The sequence below is a fragment of the Echiichthys vipera genome, assembly GCF_963691815.1.
Source record: "Echiichthys vipera genome assembly, chromosome: 11".
NCBI lineage: Eukaryota > Metazoa > Chordata > Actinopteri > Perciformes > Trachinidae > Echiichthys > Echiichthys vipera.
The window spans coordinates 29,750,287-29,774,126 of NC_139836.1; the positions used below are offsets into that span (position 1 = coordinate 29,750,287).

The 23,840-nt window shown below is 41.3% G+C and overlaps 1 protein-coding gene across 4 annotated transcripts in view; it reads left to right on the plus strand.

Moving 5' to 3' along the window:
- Positions 1–23,840, plus strand: part of hspa12a (heat shock protein 12A) — an 89,887-nt gene that overhangs the window by 35,085 nt on the left and 30,962 nt on the right. For 2 of the 4 annotated variants that reach the window (XM_083923212.1, XM_083923214.1), the window contains exons 2-6: positions 10,575–10,651; positions 11,615–11,742; positions 15,954–16,140; positions 18,632–18,736; positions 19,410–19,526. In XM_083923212.1, the coding sequence (XP_083779338.1) occupies positions 10,575–10,651; positions 11,615–11,742; positions 15,954–16,140; positions 18,632–18,736; positions 19,410–19,526 (614 nt within the window). The remainder of the gene's footprint in view (positions 1–10,574; positions 10,652–11,614; positions 11,743–15,953; positions 16,141–18,631; positions 18,737–19,409; positions 19,527–23,840) is intronic. The other 2 variants (XM_083923213.1, XM_083923215.1) reach the window with 1 other exon arrangement.

The following is a 23,840-nucleotide window of genomic DNA, read 5'->3' on the forward strand; positions in this document are numbered from 1 at the left end:
ACTCTAGTCGAGAGCTCTCTAACTAAGCGGCCATCCCCTCTGAACCGGAACCGGAAGCCCCCAAATTTTATTGTATTTATAGTGCCAAATCATAACAAAAGTTATCTCAGGACACTTTACAGAGTAGGTAAAGACCACACTCTATGACTTATTTATGATTTACATAGACCCAACAATTCCCCCGAAGAGTACGGTGGCAACAAAAACCTTCCTTATAACATGCAGGAATGTCGGACAGACCCAGCTCTATGGAGGACGGACATCTGTCTTGACCGGATACAGATAATGCTGTACTCGCTCATCCCTAGGCCAAACTGCACCAAATTTCTCAGACATGGTAAGAGTCCAGGCCTAAAGACAACCACATGCCAGTATTCATCAAAAGCCACAGCCCCACCTACTGGCAACGGGAAGTCAGCCTAATATGGCAAACTTCATCCGATTTACATCACATGTTGATACTGTTGTGGAAATGGATTCTTCAATAAAGATCAACAAACAGGATCAGCTTTTCTCCGTGGTTTATTTTGCCAAAGCATTTTCCTCTGCAGACAAAAATACGTTCACCCCTGCATCCTCACAAAGTTAGAGTCTAGCAGGAATGAAGATGAGCCAAATCGTTCACAGTCTTTTAGATGAAGAGACAGGACGCGATAAGCCTTGGTTGGGTGACGTCTTTAGACCAAACAAAAACATGCCTTAGACATTACAATTCTGAACATTCTGAACCTCTCTCATCACAAGGTCTCTAACACAGGGTACAGATGCACAAATATGCCAATATATCATCATGAGTTAGTTATTTGCATTATCCATTAAGAAGGTGAGACAGAGGAGACACTGAACTGTGTCTGACCTGACAAAACTATGATTATGAATTACAAATATCCAAAATTCCCACAACAATACAGAGCAACACAAAGCATGTTTAGTAAGCAATCTCTAGAACCTCGGGTGGGACAGTGAACAAGCAGCACTTGACCTTCCCTCATTACCACCATTGAGGTTCCCTTGATCAAGGCCCCAAACCTCTCCAGTGGAACTTCTCAGTGGCCAGCAGAACAGAGTTGTACTGGGCAGCTTACAGGTGTGAATGTGTAATTGTGTGAATGTGATCAGGGCGTTCCTGAAACAGAGAGCATTGCTCCCAGTGTTCTCCCCCTGAATAAATAAAGGTAAAAAAAAAAAAAAACTTTGTCCAAGTTGGGACATTGTTTAAAATGTCAGTAAAAACAGAATACAATTATTTGCAAATCCTTTTCAACTTATATTCAATTGAATACACTACAAAGACAAGGTAGTTTATGTTCAAACTGATAAACATTAACGTCAACACGCTCCAAAAAAGCTGGGACAGGGGCAACAAAAGACTGGGAAAGTTGAGGAATGCTCAAAAACACTTGTTTGGAACATTCCACAGGTGAACAGGCTCATTGGAAACAGGTGAGTGTCATGATTGGGCATAAAAGGAGCCTTCCTGAACAGTTCAGTCGTTCACAAGCAAGGAGCGAGTGAGATTCACCATTTTGAAAACAACCGTGTAAGCAAATAGTCCAATAGTTAAGAACAACACGTGTGTGTGTGTGTGCGTGTGTGCGTGTGTGCGTGCGTGCGTGCACGAATGAATGGGATCTCACATGGAAAGAAGAAACGGCACATTCTCTCCCCAAGCTCATTTTGCTGTCGCCCTCATGAATGTGGCTCTTTGATAGTCTATTTTGTTGTGTTTGTCCCTCTCAGCTTGCCGCAGTGAATTTAATGAGGCCCCTCTTCTGCTATTGTAGGTAACAGTCAGTGCTTCGCTTTGTGTCTGGGCTTCATCACGCCACTGTCTTCTTCTTTTCCCCAGATTGTATGTAGCTTTATTAAGAAATTTAGGAACATATTCAAACTAGGGGCTACACAATAAGTCTTTAAACATTTTGCATCATCACAATATGAACACATGCACTTTAAAAAGTTACTGTCATTCTTTTAAAAAAAATATGGGGCTCTTTATGTTTAGTTCACTGGTAATTTTTTTCAATAAAATGCTGGAAGTACTTTCCTTTGAGTTTTTTTTAGTTAACAAGCAATTTTTTGAATTTTAGCAATATATTGAAAGCAGCAGAAAGATGTAACTGAGTACACTTTAATATCTGTTATTTATTGTATATCATATCAGCCAATTCTCATTTCCAGGGCATCAAATACTGCCATTTTGTCACAAATCTGCGTTTTCTAAATTGGCATTTGGCACCAGGCTTTCAACTGTAAACCCCTCTGTGATATCAGAAGCTCAGAGCAAGTGCTCAAGGACTAAGAGTGCCAGACTCCACATAATGAGGCAGGTTTGGGTAGTGTTTTTTTCAACGAGACACTTGCACCTGACATTGAAGACAGTTTGACAAGGTGGAAATAAAACTTCCATGTGGGTCACATGAGTCAAACTAACTTAATTGGTAAACAATTTTTTTTTGTGCGCTAAGTGTGTGCACCTCTTGTTTCTGTGCTTGACCCGAGACTAGGGCTGCAGCTATTGAATCTTTTTGTAATCGAGTATTCTAACGATTTTTCTATTGATTAATTGAGTAATCCGATTAAAACAATATTTATAATCCTGCGTAAAAAAATAATATAATTTGCGTTATTTTTCAAAAAAATATATTATGTCTGGTTTGTGTTTGACTGTGTGTGTGTGCGGGCGCGAGAGAGAGAGACGAGATGTGTGTGTTGAAGGCAATACACTCGCAATTTACCATGATTAAGTTTACTATTTAAACAATTCAAAGTGGTGCATCAAATTCTACGTGACACAGGTGTCGACTCAAACACAAATAGATTTATTTAGAAAATGAATTAGAGATAGATATTATCAGGAAGAACGAGTTGCTCTCTTTGTTTACTGTAACAATTTAGGCGAACAAAACTCTAAAGACCAGATGATAGGTGACGTTCTGTTTAACATTCATGAAAACTAAACATAGAGGCATTCACAAGGACAGCTAACGTTACCAATTCTCTCCCTGTTTATCTGTAGTTCAGCAACCCTCCTTAAACCGGAACAGCGGCGCTCAGTAAAGTGACGTTAACAACGGGCTGCTTTCAGCTCAGACGCTGAGTCATCCATGTTCTGCTGTTGGGGCTTAACAGTTCTAGTTCTTTTTGGCTTCTTTTTTAAGTGTGAAATGATTCTCTGCCTTTTCCGGTTGTAGTGTTGTGCATCCGCAAAAGACGCATAACGCGCCAGATAGGAATTAAACGAATCATTGAGGCAAAAATTTTGCCTCAACGCATTTTTGTAATTGTTTCAGCCCTACCCGAGGCATATACACTTTTGGTTTTTGGAACTAGTACTTCACCTCACCATCTGAGAGAAGTTGTGTGAGCTACAGGCCCAGACGACATGGAGGGTGAAAGCAGTGACGTTTGTGGCCGCACCGCCGAGGCACTGGACAGCATCTTCAGGTCTAGTTCGAAAATATGGATAACAACGAGCTAGAAGCTTGTTTCTGTGAGCCGTGCATTGGTCCTCGGAAAAACCCACTGAAGTGGTGGAAGTCACACTGGCACCAGGACTGAGCGTTGTTTCAAAGCAGCACCTGCTGATACCTGCCACCTCTGTAATGCAAGTACGGTTGTATACAGGTTATTTTCATTATTGATTAATCTCTTGATCATTTTCTTGATTAATGGATTAGTTGTTTGTAGGGCTGCCCCCAAATAGTCGACCAAAAAAATCATTAGCAGACCAAAATTTCATTGGTACGGAGCCCCCCAGTGTCAAAAAAGCCATGTACTAAACTGAGGGAACGGATTATTAAACTTGACAACCCGCGCCTACACATATGACATCAGCTACTTCGACGTTAATGAAATGTGCATTTGACGTAACAACCACAATTAATGCAACGTTACGAAAGCTGTCAATGTAGAGTGTTAAACACAATATAGCATTAACATTTATAGCATTTTATTTACAACTTTATTTGCATATTTTCATAAAGAAGAAGAAGAAGAATTCCTTTATTTGTCCTGCAATGGGGAAATTTAATTTTCATTCTATTATTATTTTTCATTTATCAAATATGACAGTACAAACATTTGTAGAACATTTTGGCATCATACTCAAAAGAGAAAAAAAATATAAACATAAGGCAGTCATTTCTCCCCTCAATGAACATTACAATCTTAAATTCTAATGACATAACATCAGTAAACGTAGGAAGAGAGAGTACTTAAAAAAACATTAAATGAAAAGGTGGGCTATATTATTACATTTCCTTAAAAAAACTTGTAATATATCAGTGGTAAATACATTTCTTATTATTAATAAATTGGATAGACTCAAAATAATTTCTACAAATTTTTTTATTATGATATTTGTGAAAATATGCAAATAAAGTTGTGAAAACCCCCCAAAAAACACACCGCACCTCACAGGTAAGTCAATGTATCAATAAATATGAGTAACCTTACAGTTAATGCTATATTGTGTTTAATACTCTACATTGACTGCTTTCGTAACGTTGCATTTATTGTGGTTGTCACGTCAAATGTACATTTTGACAACATTGAAGTAGCTGATGTCATATCGTTAGATGCGAGTTGCCAAGTTTAATAATCTGTACTTTTACAGATATATGGGGGGGGGTATATATGCGTCAATTAGTCGACTAATCACTCTAAATGACAACCACTGGCTGACCAAGAAAATCCTTTGTCAGGGGCAGCCCTAGTTGTTAGGTCCATGACATGTGAGAAAATGCTGAAAAATATGGATCAGGATTTCCCAAAGCCCAAGATGACTTCCATAAATGTCTGTTGTTTGTTTTGTCCACAACCAAAAGATATAACTGTAGATTATTGTCATGGAGGACGAAAGAAACCAAAAAATATCCACATTTGACAAGCTGGAATCATACAATTTGGATTTTTCTTAAAAAGTGACTCAAAAAAATTCATTTAATTGTCATTGAGTTAATAATAATAGTTGCAGCTCTAGTTGCCAAGCTTCATGAGCAGTGCAGTGACATCATCCTCCTCACATTTTGAATTCGCTACCAACATGCAAATTTTCAAGGAAACATGCAGCACCTATATTAGTCAGATTAGATAATGAGAGGTGTGTAGTTCTAAAGTGTACAAGCCTTTTTACTGGTCCTGCTTTCTACTGTAGTTTTGTGGCGGCTGTCTGGGTCATGGTTTACTGAAGAATAGCTGGTGACATACTCTCTCTTGAGGGCAGGCTAAAAGCAAAGCGTGTATTGGATTAGCTGCTCTTTTCATCATGCACACCCTTGGTGAAAGTGACCTTAGTTAAACAGATCAAGGACGCAGCAGTGTCATCAGAAAATTAAAGACTGGCCTTTTTTATTGATGTGAGCCTTTTAAACTCCAAGGAACCTGTTTTCACTTGTTCTTAGACAGATTGATTTTTCAAGTCAAGTGCATGATCGTTTTACTAACATGTTCTGGTGGCTCAGGCCTCTGAGTTACAGTCGTTTGGGGAACAGATGGAATGCGAGGCCAACAGGAAGTCACTGCTCCTGCTGAGAGGAGAGAAAAAAAAAGTCTTCACATCCTTTTCAGCTCCACAGTCAGTGCTGCAATCACAACTATAGTTCAGCAGGCTTTCACAGGAATACAAAATGTCCTGTTTAATTTTACTTATGCCTCTCGACTGTGGAACACGGGTGTTCTTCAGCCCATCCGGGCCCGGGATGCCCTCATCTATGCTGTCTATGCTAAGATAAGAGTAGGTTAGGTTATGCAGTGCTGTCTTGCATTCAACTTGCAAGTGACAGGATGGTCTAATGAGGAATCATTAGACCATTTCAAATACTGTTATTATATTTTAGATATATTTATTTAACCCATTTAGATTGGATGGGAAGTCTGCATATGTGAAGAAGGCAGAAGGGTGGAAAAACAAAGAAATTCTTCTCCATCTCCCCACAGAAGTATTGACAGAAAATCAAGTTGACCAGTGACAGACAATGACAGACGACCTGAGCGAGGGGAGCCACTGAGGCAGACTACAGCGTTAACGACAATCTGACCATGACCCATTATATAACAACTTTGACTTTCTGTGCAAATTGTTTTGAAACAATGCTGAGGTTTTTCAGGCTGACTTAGATCTTAATGGGTTAATAGCAGAGAGGCAGAAGAAATATGGGGAGAGAGAAATTCAACAAGAACCAAGGATGTGGTTATGGTTTGCATCTTGGAACATTGCCATCAGGATATTGTACAAAATGTTTGAATACAAATATTAGCCTATAGTAAATTCATAACAGGTCAGAGATCATGAGGAATACACAGGCTCAGATATTGTGTTAATGTCTGTGGCACAAGCATTGCACTAAAGTAGGATTGCAAGTTCTGGTTATTTTAAAAGTTGGAAAATTTCGATGGGGTTTAGGAATTTATGGGAATTAAACATAAGGAACAAACCTAGAATTTACAAAAATTGAAGGTTTAATATAGGTTAAAATATAATTGGGGAGAATAGATTTTAGCATGATCTTGACTAAAACAAGCAGATTTCATGCAAGTACATGCAAGTATCCACACCTCCGTCTTTATGGTGGATTAAGAGAGACAGTAAAGTTCCCGTTTCAACATCAAAAGTATTAAACAGTTACGCCTGTTAAGTTATCATTAAGCTAGCGGCTGCCATCTAATTCTAAATAGTAACGTAAATGGCAGAGCTAAGCAGCTAACTACATCAGTCCTGCCCGTCTAATTCAATTCAATTAAAAAAACTTTATTTGTCCCCGGGGGGCAATTCAGGGCACACAGAGCAGCAAATAACGTCAGTGCAACTATACAAAAACATTTTAACCTAACAACAAGAATAAAGTGTAAGAGAAGGATAAGTGTCAGGATGTTAGTGCAATGTTAAGGGCACACTCACACTCGTACCGCGCCCAAGCATGCTTCATGGCTAAAGTCTAGTTCTTTTTAACAGTGTGAGTACAGCTGTATCGCACCCAGGCACGGCGCTTGCTGGCCGCATTGACTGCTGTCTTCTTGTCTAATATGCGGCTGTTCCCTGCAACGGACATTTAAACATTTTTAAGCCCTTCGATAGTGAAGTTGACCTGTCTTATTTGCTCATTGAGAAATTGATTGAGCCTTTTCTAGGATTTATCTCCACTCTATGCCTTCTCATAGTGGAATTCAAGCATAGGCTAGGTGTCGTAAACCTTTGTTGTTTGCATCTCAGACTAAACCGTAATCTGAAATCTGCAATTTGCCGAGCCAACCTGTTCCTGCAACATTTTAAGGGTTGCCGACACAAAATGTTGTGCAATCAGCCTGTGAATGTTCTCATTTCTCAAGGTCATCGTTATCCCCAAAGAAATTTAAGTCAAAAGCAACTGGACTTGGTAATTTGTCGAGGAAGACATTTCACCTCTTATCCAGGAGGCTTCATCAGTTCATGTTCGCATCTGACCAGGCTGGGACTAGTCCAATTATCTGGTGTGGAGATCCAGGTTTTTAACCTTTCACAAGGCCAATGATGTCACTGGAACCCTTTGTGCTCCAAGTGCCAATGACCGTCGTTAGAGTGACAGTCGTTGGTGGGAAGTTGGTCTTGACTGCGTTAGTGGTCTATTGAGTCTTAACAACAGTCGTTGTAGTCATAGGAGGCCATATGTGAACACTTGTTCTTTGAGGTTAGATTGTTGGATCTCCTTGGAAGGGATGAAAGAGCAGCATTGTAAATTGGAGATAAGTGGTGTCTTAGACCTCCTCCTCTGTTTAGCGATGGTTTCTCTACTTTTGCATAGATGGTTTCCTTTACTCCTCTTTTTAAACCATCTGTCCTCTCTGTCCAGGATGTGGGCATTGTTGTCCTCAAAGGAGTGGGCTTTCTCCTTGAGATGTAAGTGGACAGCAGAGTCCAGGCCTGAGGAGTTAGCTTGTTGTTTTGTTTCTGTAGAGATCTTTGCGTTCTTCGTTGCATTGGACAGCATTAACCAGATTGCTTTTGTGGTGTGTTGTGCTCTGTCCTTGGGATGTACTAGTCTTTGTCTTTGAGGGCGCACTCACACTGTCCTTCCGCACCGCGCCCCGGGCTTTAGGGTACTTGTCCCCCCTCCCTCTCCCCCCGTGTGCATCTACCCTTGTCTGCTAGAAGGATTGTGATGTTGTGGTCTTTGCTCAGTGCTGTTACTGCTTTTCTCTCCTCGATGGTGAGGTTGGACAGGGGGAACTTAGCTTGAGACAACGTTGCTGACACTTTTAACCTTAGCTGTTTAGCCTCAGTTCCACTTAGGTTGTTTTTCTTTATAGCAGATTCTGTAGCTGTGATCAACTCCACTATGGGTAACTCTTTTTGTGTTATGGCAAAGTGGCAAAACAAGATAATTTCAACATATTTGTCATATCTACACCCTACAGTTATTAGTCAGTGTTTTCATTTTCATTTTCGGTACGTCAGAAAACTTTTTAAGTGTTATTGATATTTTTTGTATTGTTAAAATCTTTATTTTAAAAATTCTGCCTTCATTTTTTGTAATTTTTCCCATTGGTATTGAAAATGGTATCATGTGTTTTCCTAGGTATCAGTATCAACATTGATTTTCGAGTATCGTGACAACCCTATTTGTTATGCAGATTTGGTGTTTCATTGAACAATTTTTTTGCCGCTAGAGAATTGATGCCAAATTTGAGGCTTTAAAATGGTAGTCCATATACCTCTGGGGGACGTCTTATTAGCTACATCCACTTCTAATATACAGTCTGTGGTCTATACACTTAGCTTTAAAAAGTGACTAAACACTATTGACTACTATGAGTTTATTAGTATTGAATTAAAAGAAGGAATGAAAAATCTGAGTTGTTAGATAAACTGCTGACCATTCACAATACACAGTTGCCTGTTTAGAAACTCAGCAATGACATTTCTTATTGTACGGCCGTAACCAAACTACGGCCATAAGAGCAAACACAATGACAAAGAATGCATCAGCCAAAACCTCAGTTATACAGCACTTAAGATGTTATATACTACAAGAGCAATCCCTTTATTTCTCTAATGGTGATTGGATTTTTATGACAATTGTTGGGAATAGAAACTCAAGGTTGTAAAGGTGGTTTTGGGAGTGGGCTGCTGGGGCTGATGGGGCTGCGGAGAGACGGGCTGCATGGTGGCTAGATGGATTCTAGCCACAGGTGGTCTGTAATTCTGCACCATAATTGCCTTGCAAAATGTATTATGGGTCTTCAGAGCACTCATCCACTCTGTAGGGGTGGACAAGAGAAAAGGGTGAGTGGGGCGGAAAAATAGGATGGATAACATGACGTCCCGTCGTGAGACAATTCTGCCAGACACTTACAATACGTCAAGGGAGTATTATTATTGTGTGCGTTCAAAGACCACTTTCTGTGAAAGCTATTAAGCCAGACAAATATTAAAGATGTTAGCAAATAGGGAGACAATCTCCAAATCAAGTGAAATGTCACTGTGTTTTAAAGACAGGTGCAACAGACGCTTTCTGCCGTTGTCTGCGGCTCTGCACCATGAAAGAAGACAAATTTTCACTTCTCAAGCCTTTACAGCCTGAGACTTTCCAGGTTTCGAGCTCAGCAGCTGGGCAGAGCCTCTGGGTTTCTGAACCTCCTTCCCCTAGGTTTACAGCTTTGGGAGGGGGCAGACAGACATTCCGGGCTCTTTTCTGTACTTGGACTCGGAGAAGAAAAGCTACTATTTAAACGAGAGCGAGTGTTGCCATCTTCACCACCTTGGGAGCGTTTCAAAGATGCAGATCTTTTTGTCTGCTTTTTATGTGGTTAACGCGACATACTTTTGGAAGCGCGCTCTCAGTCCGTTAGTGGGAGTTTTCTTACCTTTGCACACTCGCACGCACGCAACCTTTGGGCATGTATAGGCTCATTGGGCTACCACCTTTCCATAGGAATACTTGCTTTCTACGGGCAGTGCACTAGGAAACACTTGAAGGACGAGAAGGCACCTTTAGGTTGTTGTTTTTGTTGTGAGAAGCTTAATGTAGACACTTGAACATTAATGGTAGATTTTTCTTTACAAAGAGAAGCATCAGTTTAATAATTCTTAGCAGTTCTTGCTAATGATCATTCCTATATTTATTGAGTTAAGTTGCTGTTGCACTACTGTTTTATATTGTTCTTTTTCAAAATAAATGGCTTCCATTTGCTGTATTCATTCATTTTACAAAGGTTTTAACCTAATCCTCAAATGTGTTCGGAAAATGAAAATTGAAATCCAAGATGGCCAACATAATTTCCGATGAGAACACCCCCCCCCCCCCCCCCCACCACCACCACCACCCCCCCTGAAATGTACATATGCTTTTCATGAACATCAAAGGAGCTTCATCCCAACCATTGTTTGCGTTTGGACCCCAATGACTTTTGAGTTACTTCAGACCGGTATGCCAATTTCTGTGAGCGTTCGTGCATCCTTGGCGCGGTAGAAAAAAAATGTCTTCAAAAACAATAGGTTTCCTCGCACTTTCAGTTCCAAGGACCATTTCGATCCCTGGCATGGGTAGGGGTAGTGTGTGATTATAACAGGAATACGTTTCTGTCTTCCTCTGCAGATGCGATGGCTAATCCTTCTCCAGCAAAAAGCATGGGTGACCCTGGAATCACCCCACTGTCTCCTTCACATACTCAGGTGGCTCATTTCTCTTATGCACATTCACTAATTTATATGCCTAGTGTTACTCTGTTATGCTTTCTTAGTGTATAATAAACTACAGTACATTAGGTTTGTAACACTACACAGAAGTCACAGTTCAGTTCATACCCGTGTTTAAGAGTCACAGTTCCGTGCAAGTTCGATACAGGGGGAGAAAGCCCAATGGTGTAAGGATCATTTTCTTTTCAACAGACAGTAGTGTCAGTGTCAAAGAAAGTCACAATCCTCCTGATGGGGACTGAGGGAACATTTTGAACGGCACAGCAGCCCTTTCTCCAAGTGAGATACAAAGAATATTTGTAGTTTGATTAACATTCAGACAGTTTTATGAACACTTCAGGATCCAACCATTATTAAAATGTACTGTATGTCATTCAAGAAAGATGATGAAACAAGAGAGTTTGTCATTACATGCAGCAACGGACTGCAGGTTGGAATCCAACCCAGGCTCGCTTCAGCCCTCATTTTAACAAGCACGTGCACAGATGTGTGTGATCATTTTCTGTGCCCTGGTGTCTACTTTCTACTTCGCCGGCTTTCAAAAATGTTGTTGCGTGTTGTTGTGGCGTCGAGTAATACCTACGTCACATCCTGCTTAAAGATATATCTTATAAGCAACCAGGCTTTTTTCAGGGGAGAAAAAAGGCTCTGTTCTTCAGCAGAGCCAACAAAAGCCCAGTCAAATGGCTGCTAGTGCCGACTTACTTTCAAATTAGGGGCGTTTCGCCTTATACCAGGTATTCGACTGGGATGGAAACGCCACTATTCTTTAGCAGGGACTCATCCTGCAGCTCTATTCAAGCATGCTGGGATGAGTTTGCCATTTTGAAATGACTGTTCTTCTGTGCTTCTGAAATATTGCTGTTGATGGCTTTTGTGAATGTAAATGCATTTGTTGTACCTGTCCTAACCCTGTCCAACTATCTTTTCTCTGGACAGCAGAATGACACAGAGCAGGTACCGCCGGGGCCGTCCTTTGTGGTGGTGGTTGCCATCGACTTTGGCACTACGTCCAGCGGTTATGCTTACGCCTTCACTAAGGAGCCAGAGTGCATTCACACTATGAGGTAGGCCAGCACTGCAATGCAGGCACTCACAGCTAATAAGTGTGTGTTGGGAGTGGGGGTTTGTGCTGGAGCTACATTAACATATTTGCTATCCTGACAGTGGCTTAGCTTCTTTGAAAACAGTTAAATCAAAGACAGGAGATGTGTTTATAATAGGCCCTGATAATGTATTTTATCAATCAGCTTCTAACTATGAGGGATGGGGTCCAATGTGAACACATTTTCTGCCAAAGATAGAACTTTTTTTTTCACTTGAGAGATATCTGTATTCTTCTATTTACGTATATATTAATTATTAAAGGTTGAATATGTAGAATGAGCAGAACACCTCCATCTAGTGTCTCAAGATCGTAGTCTCAACAACAACAAAAAATAATTCCAGCAGTCAGGTTGCCAGGTTCTTTGCGGAGTGTCTCAAGCCATTAAGAACACCTTGACACATAGTTCCTAACCTGTAGCATTGAAGAGGTCGGTAAAATGTGCCTGAATTAATAAATGCAGTGAGTGTAATTTCGTATTTATCAGTCTTAAGTCACACATTTTTGGATGATAAAATTAAATCAGTGAGCTCTCATCAGGGTCTTCCATCTCTGTGTGTAGTGCAGGCAGAGTAGGAAGTAGTGAAAGAAGCTGGACTCCTACCTAGAGAGTCCCATGCCCCCTCAGGTCAGCTCTGCTGCCTTCAGTGTCAGACCTCACAAAGTTAACATCTTCCATTCCACAACAGGCTGACAGGTGTTTAGTTGACCGCCACATGTGATTCTTCACATTCTTTGCGTTGCTCTCTAGAGCTGCAATAGTAGTGAGTCACAACCGATGAATACAGGCAACAAGGGAATGAGCCAAATGCAGACAATAGAGGCAGAGTGATAGAGGTAAAGGATTTCTTGCGAAAACTTGGAGTGCATTAGCTCATGAGGCAGGTAAGGATCAAAACCGGGGGAGCAGTCCAAACAGGCAAACTTATCTAAAAGTCATCTAAAGCCCAAACACATTAAGCAAAGGTTCAAAACAGGCAGGTAAAAGGTTTCTGGTCTCAGATAAACAGATTCGCAGAATACAGCGTTAGAAAGCAAAGTCATAAAGCAAATAGCAACCTTGACAAATTATGGTGGAATCTGTGGAAAAGATAATAAAGTGCAGGGTTGATGAGGAAAGTGGAAACAGGTGTGTAGATGGGTGGAGGAAGGAGGGAAAGTCAGAGGGCTGGATGGAAAAAGACAATGAAGGGGTCTGGGGAATTCTTGGAATGTGACTGAAGAATGAGCAGCAATATACACAAGTGAGGCATACATTGTAACACCATGTGTGACCCTAAATTAATTAATTTAATCTAATCATTTAAATGAAGTGGTGGTTTAAGTAATGCAGATTATGTAGATGTGAAGAGAATCCAGATAACACCTGCTAAACCCCTGTAACCTCATCTACCACAAATAGTTTAGATGACAATAAAACACAAAAGGAAGACTAGTTTGTTGTGTCTGCAGTAGAGATGCACGGATCAGCTCTGATACCATCGGAATCTGCACATACTCTTAAATAATTTGTCATCAGGGGAGAAAGCAAAAATATCCCCTTAAGTAGCAAAACCAAAATCTGTAATTCTAAACTTGAAAGAGGAAGCAGAACTAAACTGAAATAATCAATGAAGCTGCTGTTCCCGGTGCATCAATGTGCACACAGCGTCTCTTAAAGGGGACACATTTGCCTGATGAAAAAATGAAACTCTGCTGCAGCAGTGACCAGCAGCATTGTGAGCTTGAGGCCTTTCAGACCCCCTCTCCCCCTGAAATAAAACCCTCAGGTGGGGCTGTCTCCAATAACAATCTTGTATATGATAATAAAAAATGTATTATATTCTTTACCTTAAGAAGAGAATTATCCAACACAGGCGTTGGGCCTTTATAATCAGTGCTACTAGATTTGCAGTGAAAACAGCTCTAGATCCCTGTGATTATTTAGTTTGGGTGAGCCCCTCCTCTGCTGGTATCCTTACCCAAACAAAGAGCAGATAGAGGCTGCCTGTGTTGTATCACTGAGAATGTTTTTAGTTTCTACCAAGATATTCTTGAAAAGCATTATCAGAGGGGTGGGGGACGTACTGGTGTGCTCGTATGAGACAGGCTTCGCCCTAAAGATTGGACATTAGCGATCATCAGCTGTTAGCACTTGTTATGAGGGACACAAATGGAGCAGAACCCAGACTGCTAGAGTAACAACTCCACCAACACAGAAAAACAGTCCATGGTGCTGATGTTTTTAAAGATCTGGTTTGATCACTTCAAATCTTCTTCAGAGAGATGCAGGTTCCAAATAGAATTGATATGAAATACATTATTTTAAAATGTTTACTTATCAAAGAACAGTGAGTATTTGAACTATGAAATATATAGTTTGATTGTTGATGGATGTTTGGTGTGACAGGTATTGCACAGGGATTGTTCCTGACTGGATAATAACTGAATTGCAGGCAGCCAGCGTTTATGATCTATGATTTAAACTAAGGGCGCACTCACACTGTCCGTCCGTACCGTGCCCCATGCTTTAGGGTACTTGTCCTCCCCCCGCGGCCCAGGCCCGTTTGTACTCACACTGCCTGGGCCTCGTGCGAATGCTTCTTGCCTGCCTATACGTCATCACACCGTAACACGTCACACGCATTGATTGACAGCATCGCGATGCGTCGCTTTGTTTACAAATCTAACGATAGACCTCTGAGTTTTTGTGCGTCTTGTCCAACTGTTTTTGAATATTTTCATCTGACCAAATCTGCAGTGTCCGCATATGGTCCGTCCTCCTTTTTTCTATCTCCAAACAGGCGCACATAAAAAGACGTCAGAACCGGCATAGGCCTTGTGCTCGTGCACGTACACGTGCGCACGCTCGTGTTGTACATGTGCAAACGTGCTTCACAAAAGCCCACCTCTCCAAAAAGGGGCCGTGGACGGCAAGCTCCTAGGCGCGGTACGGTTGCACTCACACTGGTCAAACGAACTAGACTTTAGCCGTAAAACGCTCTGGGCCAGGTACGGAAGGACAGTGTGAGTGCGACCTGATATTCAACACAGTCCCATGCTCACAGACTGTAAAACACTGACCCTCACGGGCCGAATCATCCCGCTGCTCCGGATTTGCATCTAGTGTGTCATAGATAGTAGGCTTACTTATATTGCAAGTAAGGGTGCAAGTGCGGCTATTTAATTAGCATAACAAAGCTAACGTTAACATGTGTTCCTAAACCATCTTTTTGTACAGTCGATCGAAGAGCAAACCATCTTGTCACTTATGGAAACACCAGCACACGAATGACCGCAGTCTAGGTCGAAATGACGGAGTTAGCATAATCCTGACAACTAGCCTCTGAGGAGAAGTGAGGGCCAGAGGCTGACTGTCACTCAAGAGGCCACGCCCCTAATTATTCATGAACTTTAACCTCCAATAAAATAAAAACTAGCCTGGTACAAAAATATTCACCCTCCTAAGTGTTGTCATGGAGATATGACCTTAACATACAGACTAGAATGTTTTTTTTGTCCCAGGCCTTAAACAGGTTTAATGATGCTGTGAAAATGGCCTGTTTAACATGGGGTTCAATGAGAAACTGCTCTATTATGAAACCTGCCCCTAGTGGACACTTGACAAACTGCAATTAGGGCACTTCCTTATTGGATCAAGCAGGAAGTCACTGTTGTGGGGGCTTGAGACAAACACACACTGCAACAACAGAAAGCTGATGGCAGATTACTCTCACAAGAGCACAGTAAAGAGTTATCCAACTGTACCCATATTTCCAGCAGCTAAGAGCGGTTCCATCCACCCACATCTCTGAGATCCTCTTCACATAAGGTGCTCTTAGTGAAATGGCCTCCATAATCCCATCATGCAATTCTCCCAAGGAACAGATAACACTAATATTAGCTGACCCCCCCTTTGTCAGAAATACCGTGGGAGTCCAATTAGCCTACTAGAGAAGATGACATGGCTTTTCTGACACAATTTAATGAGTGATTTGAACCCCACAGCAGTGTTTACAAGTTAACTGTTAATGTTACAAAAAGCATGAACTTTTCACTATGCTTATAGTTCTACATAACACACATAACTGCATGTTCCTGCAAACAACTTATTTAGTTACAAAAGTCTATATTTGATTACAAAGCAGAAATACAGATTTATGCTCCATGTATCAATAACTGACTTTCTCCCAGGCGGTGGGAAGGCGGAGACCCTGGTGTGTCCAATCAGAAGACTCCAACCACAATCCTGCTGACTCCGGACAGGAAGTTCCACAGTTTTGGCTACGCAGCACGTGACTTCTACCATGACCTGGACCCCAGCGAGTCCAAACACTGGCTCTATCTGGAAAAGTTCAAAATGAAGCTCCACACCACTGCAGTAAGGATACAAAACACAGTATTTACACAGTGTATACATTAAAAGCAGTTCTCCAGGTCACGCTTCCTGCAAGCATGTCGAGCAGCAGTAGAAACACTGCGGTACTACTTCACGTTTTATTAGTATCTGTACTTTATGAACTTTGTGGGACAGCGGGGCAGCGTGTCTGTGTGCAGCTCCTCTCTGCTGCCGGCAGCCAGAGTGGGCCAGGTTTTATAGTTACAAACAGTCACAGAGACAGACATGGCTGAAAGTGGCTCAATTTAATTTTATTTATAGTGCCAAATCATAACAAAAGTTATCTCAGGACACTTTACAGAGTAGGTATTAACCACACTTTGACTTATTTATGATTTACATAGACCCAACAATTCCCCTGTAGAGTACGGTGGCAACGAAAACCTTCCCTATAACAGATTCTTTGTTGATTCTTATTCTAACAAATAAGAATCAACTTCTGCATCAACTGGCAGTTATGCTGTCATAGAAAAGTAATTCCCCAAAGTTACAGATATGACCACTGCTTGATAGCTCCCTAATGTGTAGAGTCATAGGGAGCTGTAATAATAATAAAATGTAGTGCGCTCTTATACAATCATATCCACCACACAAGATATTAAAGCCTGACAGACCAAGCGGAAGCTATGATTGCACGTTGGTCTGGAAAGGCTGCTGTCATTTTCTTCAGCACAAGAGGCGGGCGTACATCAAATGGCTGCATGCAATTGGACGGTACTTTAAAAAAAAAAAATCCAGAAAAGAGAATAAAGCCAGCTTGGTGATTGGATCCAGAAAAAAGGGATAGGAAACTGGAGGAACAGGAGGTCCCAGGACCGGCGCTCTCACTGTATGCCAACATGGGCTTAGCAGCCAAGCGTGGTACTGCAGCACCTGTTTAAGTGGCGGTCCTGTAGTGAAACACATTCCGCAACTTAGTTCCCATCTCCGTAAAGGTCCAGTTTCAGGCTCCGGCAGAGACCCAACTCTGCTGCTCACACTTTAAAACATTGTGTCCGATATTTATATAATTACCGTTTCTCATGGACACAGTCAAAGTTTTTTCTAGCAGCATGACCTATGTGAAATTGATGTTGTTTTAGGCACGGACGTATTGATTCTTTGAGATGGGACGTAATTTACTAACATTGGTAGGCTAATATAAACATTAAAACTTGATACGCTACACTTATTTATTGTTTTAGTTATGTGATCTATGCCAGTGTACAATTTAAGTGTATTACAATATGGGTAGTGAAACCCTCATCATACTAAATAGGCCTACTTGTTTTTGTATTTGATTTAGATAGTACTTGGTAGACGTACCATTTCTAAGAAATATGATTAAAAAACAAATTTTTTCTTTAGATGGTAAGAAATAACACAATATTGTCACTTCTCTCCTTGCTCAACCACAGACACCTGGGGCATATTCCTAATGATTCTTAGTGCAAAGAGTTGCTCCTAGGGGCCAAATTCTGAGAAAATTCTTAGAATCGTGATGTTTTCTTAGAATTTCCCCTAAAAGTGAAGAGTAGATCCCAGTAAAGATAAAGGCTGTTCCTAAAGAATCTTAGCTTTTAAGAGAGCTCTTAAGCTGAGATCTGTTCAGGGAAGAGGACTTTTAAGAGGACTTTTAAGCGGCTTAGGAGTTCCCTAAGCAGAGGACAAAATGGCAGACGGAAGAGGCAGGAGACTGAAATCTTGGTCAGGGACAGAAGGCTGAGGCAATTACCAGAAGGCTGAGGCAATTACCAGGAGGCAGGGGAATCCGTGACAGGCATGGTCAATACCAAGAAGTCAGGCAGGAAACCCCTGGAGAGTCTTGCATGGCAAAGAACAATCTGGCAGAGGATTGAGTGTGGAGCTGGTGAATATACACTGGGGGGTGGTGGGCTGATTGCATGTGATGAGGGGCAGCTGTGTGCACAGGTGAGTAGAGTGAGACTGATGAGGTGGGCGTGGCTGAGTGGGGCAGAGGCGGGTTGAACGGAAAAGTTCTGGGAGCAGATGGTTCAATTGTGACAGACACAGCCAATCAGTGACAGCGTCCTGTGACACCTTGTGACACGTTTACCTGTTTAATAAGAACTTCTTCACGATAGAAACACATTCACGCCTCTCGGCCGCTGAAAGATGTAATTATTTTTGTGTGTGACACGCTTCTTGATGTGTTTTCGGTTTTACTGTTAATTTCATATTCAAAGAGACACACATACACCTCCCTCTCTCTCTCTTTCTCTCTCTCTCTCTCTCTCTCTCTCTCTCTACACCTCATTATTGCCGGTGTCAGCGGACGCTCATACTGCTGTTCTCATAGAGCATGGGTGTCAAACTGATCCAGTAAAGGGCCGTGTGGCTGCAGGTTTTCATTCGGTGGGTGGATGACTTAACTGATGACTAACTGACCTGACCTGACCTCAGTGTTCTCTTTTTCTGCAGTCTGTATGTCCTTCATTCATCTCTAACTTTGTCATCTTCTACTCTCAATCAGAATCTGTCCATCAACACAGACCTCCACGCAGCCAATGGGAAGCGAGTGAAAGCTCTGGATATTTTTGCATATGCATTGGCGTTCTTTAAGGAGCAAGCACTAAAGGTAACAAATCTCTGTCAGAACTCTGTATATTGATTGATTGATTGATTGATTGATGCCCTTTATTCGTCACTAGTCACAAGTACCAGCGAAATTGCGGCGCTGTCCAAACATACATGTACATACAATGTGACAGAGGGGTAGACAGGACAGGAGGCAGGGATTGGATTGAGAAAGTTACAGCATAACATGAGGAGAGGGAGGAGAGAAAAAAAGGCAACCCCCAGATTGTACTCCAGAGGGAGTGCAGTGTGGGAACAGGAAAAAAACACCTCAGCAACAAAAGCACATAATCACTCTTACAACAGAAAAACTCAAGACTAGCAACAGGGAGGGGGTGAGGGTGGGGGGTGTAACCCAGGGTAGACAGCATATTCTGATGTATTACATGTACAATGCATGTTTTATTTTGCTAATTTGATATCTACAAATTGTAGAATTGGGACTCAATCCCAGCATGAACTCTGAAGCCAATGTTCAGCTTCTTCCAATTATTTATTTTCAATATACTAGCATTCAAAAATAACTAATCTGTGTGGGCGGTACTTGGGGAGCAAAGGGAAACATAAGGAATAAACCTGACCAGTAAAAGATGTTGGTCTGAGCCCACAGTGGGACTCTCACCCTGCCGTGAGTTTTCTAACCTTTTGGTTGTGTTTCACGTTTCCTCCTGCAGGAGCTGAGTGACCAGACAGGCGGGGAGTTTGACAACAATGATGTGAGATGGGTCATCACTGTTCCTGCCATCTGGAAAATGCCTGCAAAGCAGTTCATGAGGGAGGCAGCCTATAAGGTAGGCAGAGAAACCTCATTTGATACAATTATCCAAACTCCAGCTTCTATCTCTAGTCTGAACACAACCAGTTTGCAAACATCTCCACAGTGGCCTAAAACAAACATGTGACCCTAACTCTTGACCGGTTGGGGAGAAAGAAAAAGAGAAAGAAAGAGACAGACAGACAGAAGGAAAGGCAGAGACAAATACAGACAGACAATCACAGAGATGCGAAACAACCACAAAATTAACAATTACTATAATGATATGACATAACAATGTGAAAAGACAAGAAAAGACTTTCAAAATCCAATTCTGAATCTGATTAGGAAAAGCTGCAAGGAAATGGATTTGAAAATGAAAAAAGGTATCCCCCCTTTTAAAAGCTGTATTCTTAATTTGGTTTGTGAATTCAGTTATTTATTTCTGTTTTTAAAACTGCATCTTTAAATGGATTTGTAAATGCTCTCACTTATGTAGGAATTCAATAATGTATTTTTAAGTAATGTATTTAAACACTGTTTTAAAGTTTCATTCGGAAAATCTTTTTAGAGTTCCTCTTTTTAATAATGGATTAATGAATAGATTTAAAAAACAATTATTAATTCCTGTTTTAAATGTGCAATTAGATCTTCAACAAAGAAATGCTCTATTTCAATTTCCATGTCCCTTGTGGTCCTCCAAACTTGGGGATATAACATAATAATCCCGGTGTAATACTGAACGCCGGAGGAAGTCTTTTCTTCCGGTGGCCATCAATCTGTATAATTCATCTACAGGACAGGTAAGGAACAGTGGAGACACTGTATCCTGAGAAAATGTGACTTTGTCACTTTGTCACTTTATATCATCACTGCATCACTTTATTCAGTTGTACTGTCACTTAGGGCGCACTCACACTGTCCTTCCGCACCGTGCCCCGTGCTTTAGGGTACTTGTCCCCCCTCCCTCTCCCCCCGCGCCCCACCCCCGTTTGTACTCACACTGCCAGGGCCTCGCGCAAATGCTTCTTGCTGTCCATACGTCATCATGCCGTAACACGTCACACGCATTGATCGCGTGTGTGTGGCTTTGTTTACAAATCTTTCCACAGACCTCAGAGTTTTTGTGCGTCTTGTCGACTGTTTTTGAATATTTTCATCCGACCAAAATCTGCAGTAAACACTCCACCTCCGCATCACACCAACGTGAACCTTTCACCGCCGTTGTTGTTGTTAAATGTCCGCGCATGGTCCGTCGTTCTATTTTCTATGTCCGAACAGGCGCACATACCGCTACCGCCGTAGGGCTCGTGCTCGTGCTCGTACACGTGCGCACGCCTGTCTCGTACATGTGAAAACGGCTCTACAAAAGCCCACCTCTTTCAAGTGGGCCGTGGACGGCCCGCTGTCCGCAGTTATGTGCGGAACGGGTGCACTCACACTGCTTAAACGTACTAGGCTTTAGCTGAAAAAATGGTTTTGGCCCGGTACAGAAGGACAGTGTGGGTGCGCCCTTACTTCAGTAAGAAATGCTGCTACACTTTACTGTACTTTACTGTAACTTACTTCAGTAAGAAAGGTTCCTACACTCCACTGTCACTTTATATCACCACTACATCACTTTATTAGTGGTACTGTAACTTACTGCTGCTACACTTTACTGTACTTTACTGTAACTTACTTCAGTAAGAAAGGCTGCTTCACTTCACTGTACTTTACTGTAACTAACTTACTTCAGTAAGAAAGGCTGCTACACTTCACTGTACTTTACTATAACTAACTTACTTCAGTAAGAAAGGCTGCTACACTTCACTGTACTTTACTGTAACTTAGTTCAGTCAGAAATGCTGCTACATTTTTAACACTGTTTTCACTTATCGCTCCTTACCACTTATTTAGTTTGTACTTGTCTTATTTCAATATGCTGCTAAACTGCAAAGTGCGTATTGTTGTATATTGTATGTACCTAAGCTTAACCACAATGTCTGTTGCACTCTGTCACACTTAGTTATTGTTTGATTTATTTGATGTTAGCTTTATTTGATTTGATTATGTTAGCTTATTGTCACTCTGATCCTTTCCCATCTTTGTATTGAAACTGTTGCACAATAATTTCCCTCGGGATAAATAAAGCTTCTTGAATCTTGAATCTTGAATGACTGGAAAATAGTGGACCCAGGACAGAACCTTGCGACACTCTGTATATATCTTCAATATAAGTTGCTACCAGGGGGTTAAAATGGAATACATGGTTCTGAGTATTAATTATCTGTCAATGCAGGTAGCGAGACAGTTATTTTCATGTGTTCAGAACCCAGAGGACTCGAACATACAGTCGGGAAATTTCCAATTCTGTAATAGTAGCTCTGCAATAGATATGCCACGTAGGCTATCAAAGGATCATTAGTGGTAATTAACAAAATCTGATCAAGTCAAGGTTAGGATCTGATATGTTCTGATACCCTCTGCTGTGAAATGCACTCCGATTCAGCGTAGTCTGATCACTTTGCTTATGTCTGCTTGGTTACATTACATTTAATGGATGGAGGGTCCTCACAAGCAGAGAATTTTAAGCGTGTGTGCAAGTCTCTTCAGAGCAGCAGTGTCTGTGTGGTGACATGGGTGTGGCTGTCTGCAGTAAAGAAAGAGGCAACAAGCTGGTGGAGGAGAGAGACGACAGCTTCGAGGGTGGGGGAATCAAGGGTGTGTCTGGTGTGTGTTAGTGTGTATGTGTGTATGTGCGTTAGTAAATTTGTACATCCCCCACTCTATTCGTTTTATGAACCTGAATTGCCAACTAGCATTTTTTGCATCTCTCTTTGAGACTGAGATGATAATATTAGATTCCAATACGTTAGAAAACTGCTGTAAAATGACTACTGCACGTGAATGAATATGAATACTACCTATTCATGAGAATATACTGTACATTAACAATGCCAAGCCCCAGATACTGAATTGGTGACACAAATCTGAGTGTGTAGATCTGAATATGTGTGTGAAACATCCATGTTGCAGGAGAAAACAGCTCGCTCTGTTCAAAGTTTAAAAATATACCCACACATAGTCTTATATTAATATATGTAATACATCTAGCTAAGTTATTTATGCAATGTAAAAACATGAACAGACCACTCAGTACTTCTGTGCAGTGTCTCTGGCTATTGCTGTGGTTGAAAGATATGTACTCCAGCGGATGCAACAGTTCAATTCAATTTCAGAGTAGGTATAGACCACACTCTGACTTATTTATGATTTACATCGACCCAACAATTCCCCCGTAGAGTACGGTGGCAACGAAAACCTTCCCTATAACAGGCAGGAACGTGGGACAGACCCAGCTCTATAGAGGACGGACATCTGTCTGCACCGGACCGAGGAAGAAAAGGAGAGAGAAAGAGAGAAAAGATGGACAGAGAGAGACAAAGACAGACAGACACACTTCCAGTAACTATAATAATATCTATAGTAATGTGAATATGACTTATATGTTATGGCAGTTAATACAGCAGAATAGTAGAAACAAGCACAGCATAGGTGATAGAATATGACAATGATAATAATTATGGTGGCAAACATGATCAATGATGAGGAGCGGCAATAGCAGCTACGGTCCAGCGAGACATACCACTGATGGTGTTTTTAATTGCTACAAATTTTATAGTTTATCGAACTAGTGATAGTATATATGACTCATAGTTATAGTAGTAGCAGGAAGGGTCATGCAGGACCACGGCAGCAGGCACCACCACGATCAGCAGAGACCTGCGAGACGACAAAGCACAAACAACTCCCGGGAAGAAGTTGAATTAGTAACATGCATTGATGAGACATTGATAGTTAGTATACAAGCTGCAGCATTTTTGGACCAACTGGCATCCCTGTCGTCCCTTAATTCCTGCTAATGGATACCTGGTAGGGCATGAACCGGCTTATACCATGATTAATTGCCAAAATATTTTGATGCGTTTTGTATCAAAATCTTAAGTTTTTTTAAACAATATCTCTGTTTTTCTGATAATAGCTGATGGTTTGACTAATATCTGGAACAATGGTTTGCATCCCATAAGGTTCTTATACAATGGAAAAATAGTTCACTGCTCCCGTAAACAGGCTGGACCTTAGATACGACTTGGCAATGAGAGTTCTTTCTTGTCCACTCAGCTCATTGAGCAAACCGGCATTACGTCATTGTCAAGGCCATGCCTCCATTCTGGAGGATAGAACAGAAGATCCAATAGATTTCAATACATGTGTTTGGATCATCATTTTGACAAGTTTATGCGCATCTATGTCTTGTTAAACAAAAAATAGTTTTATACCTTATTAAATCAAGGTTGATCTTTGTCCC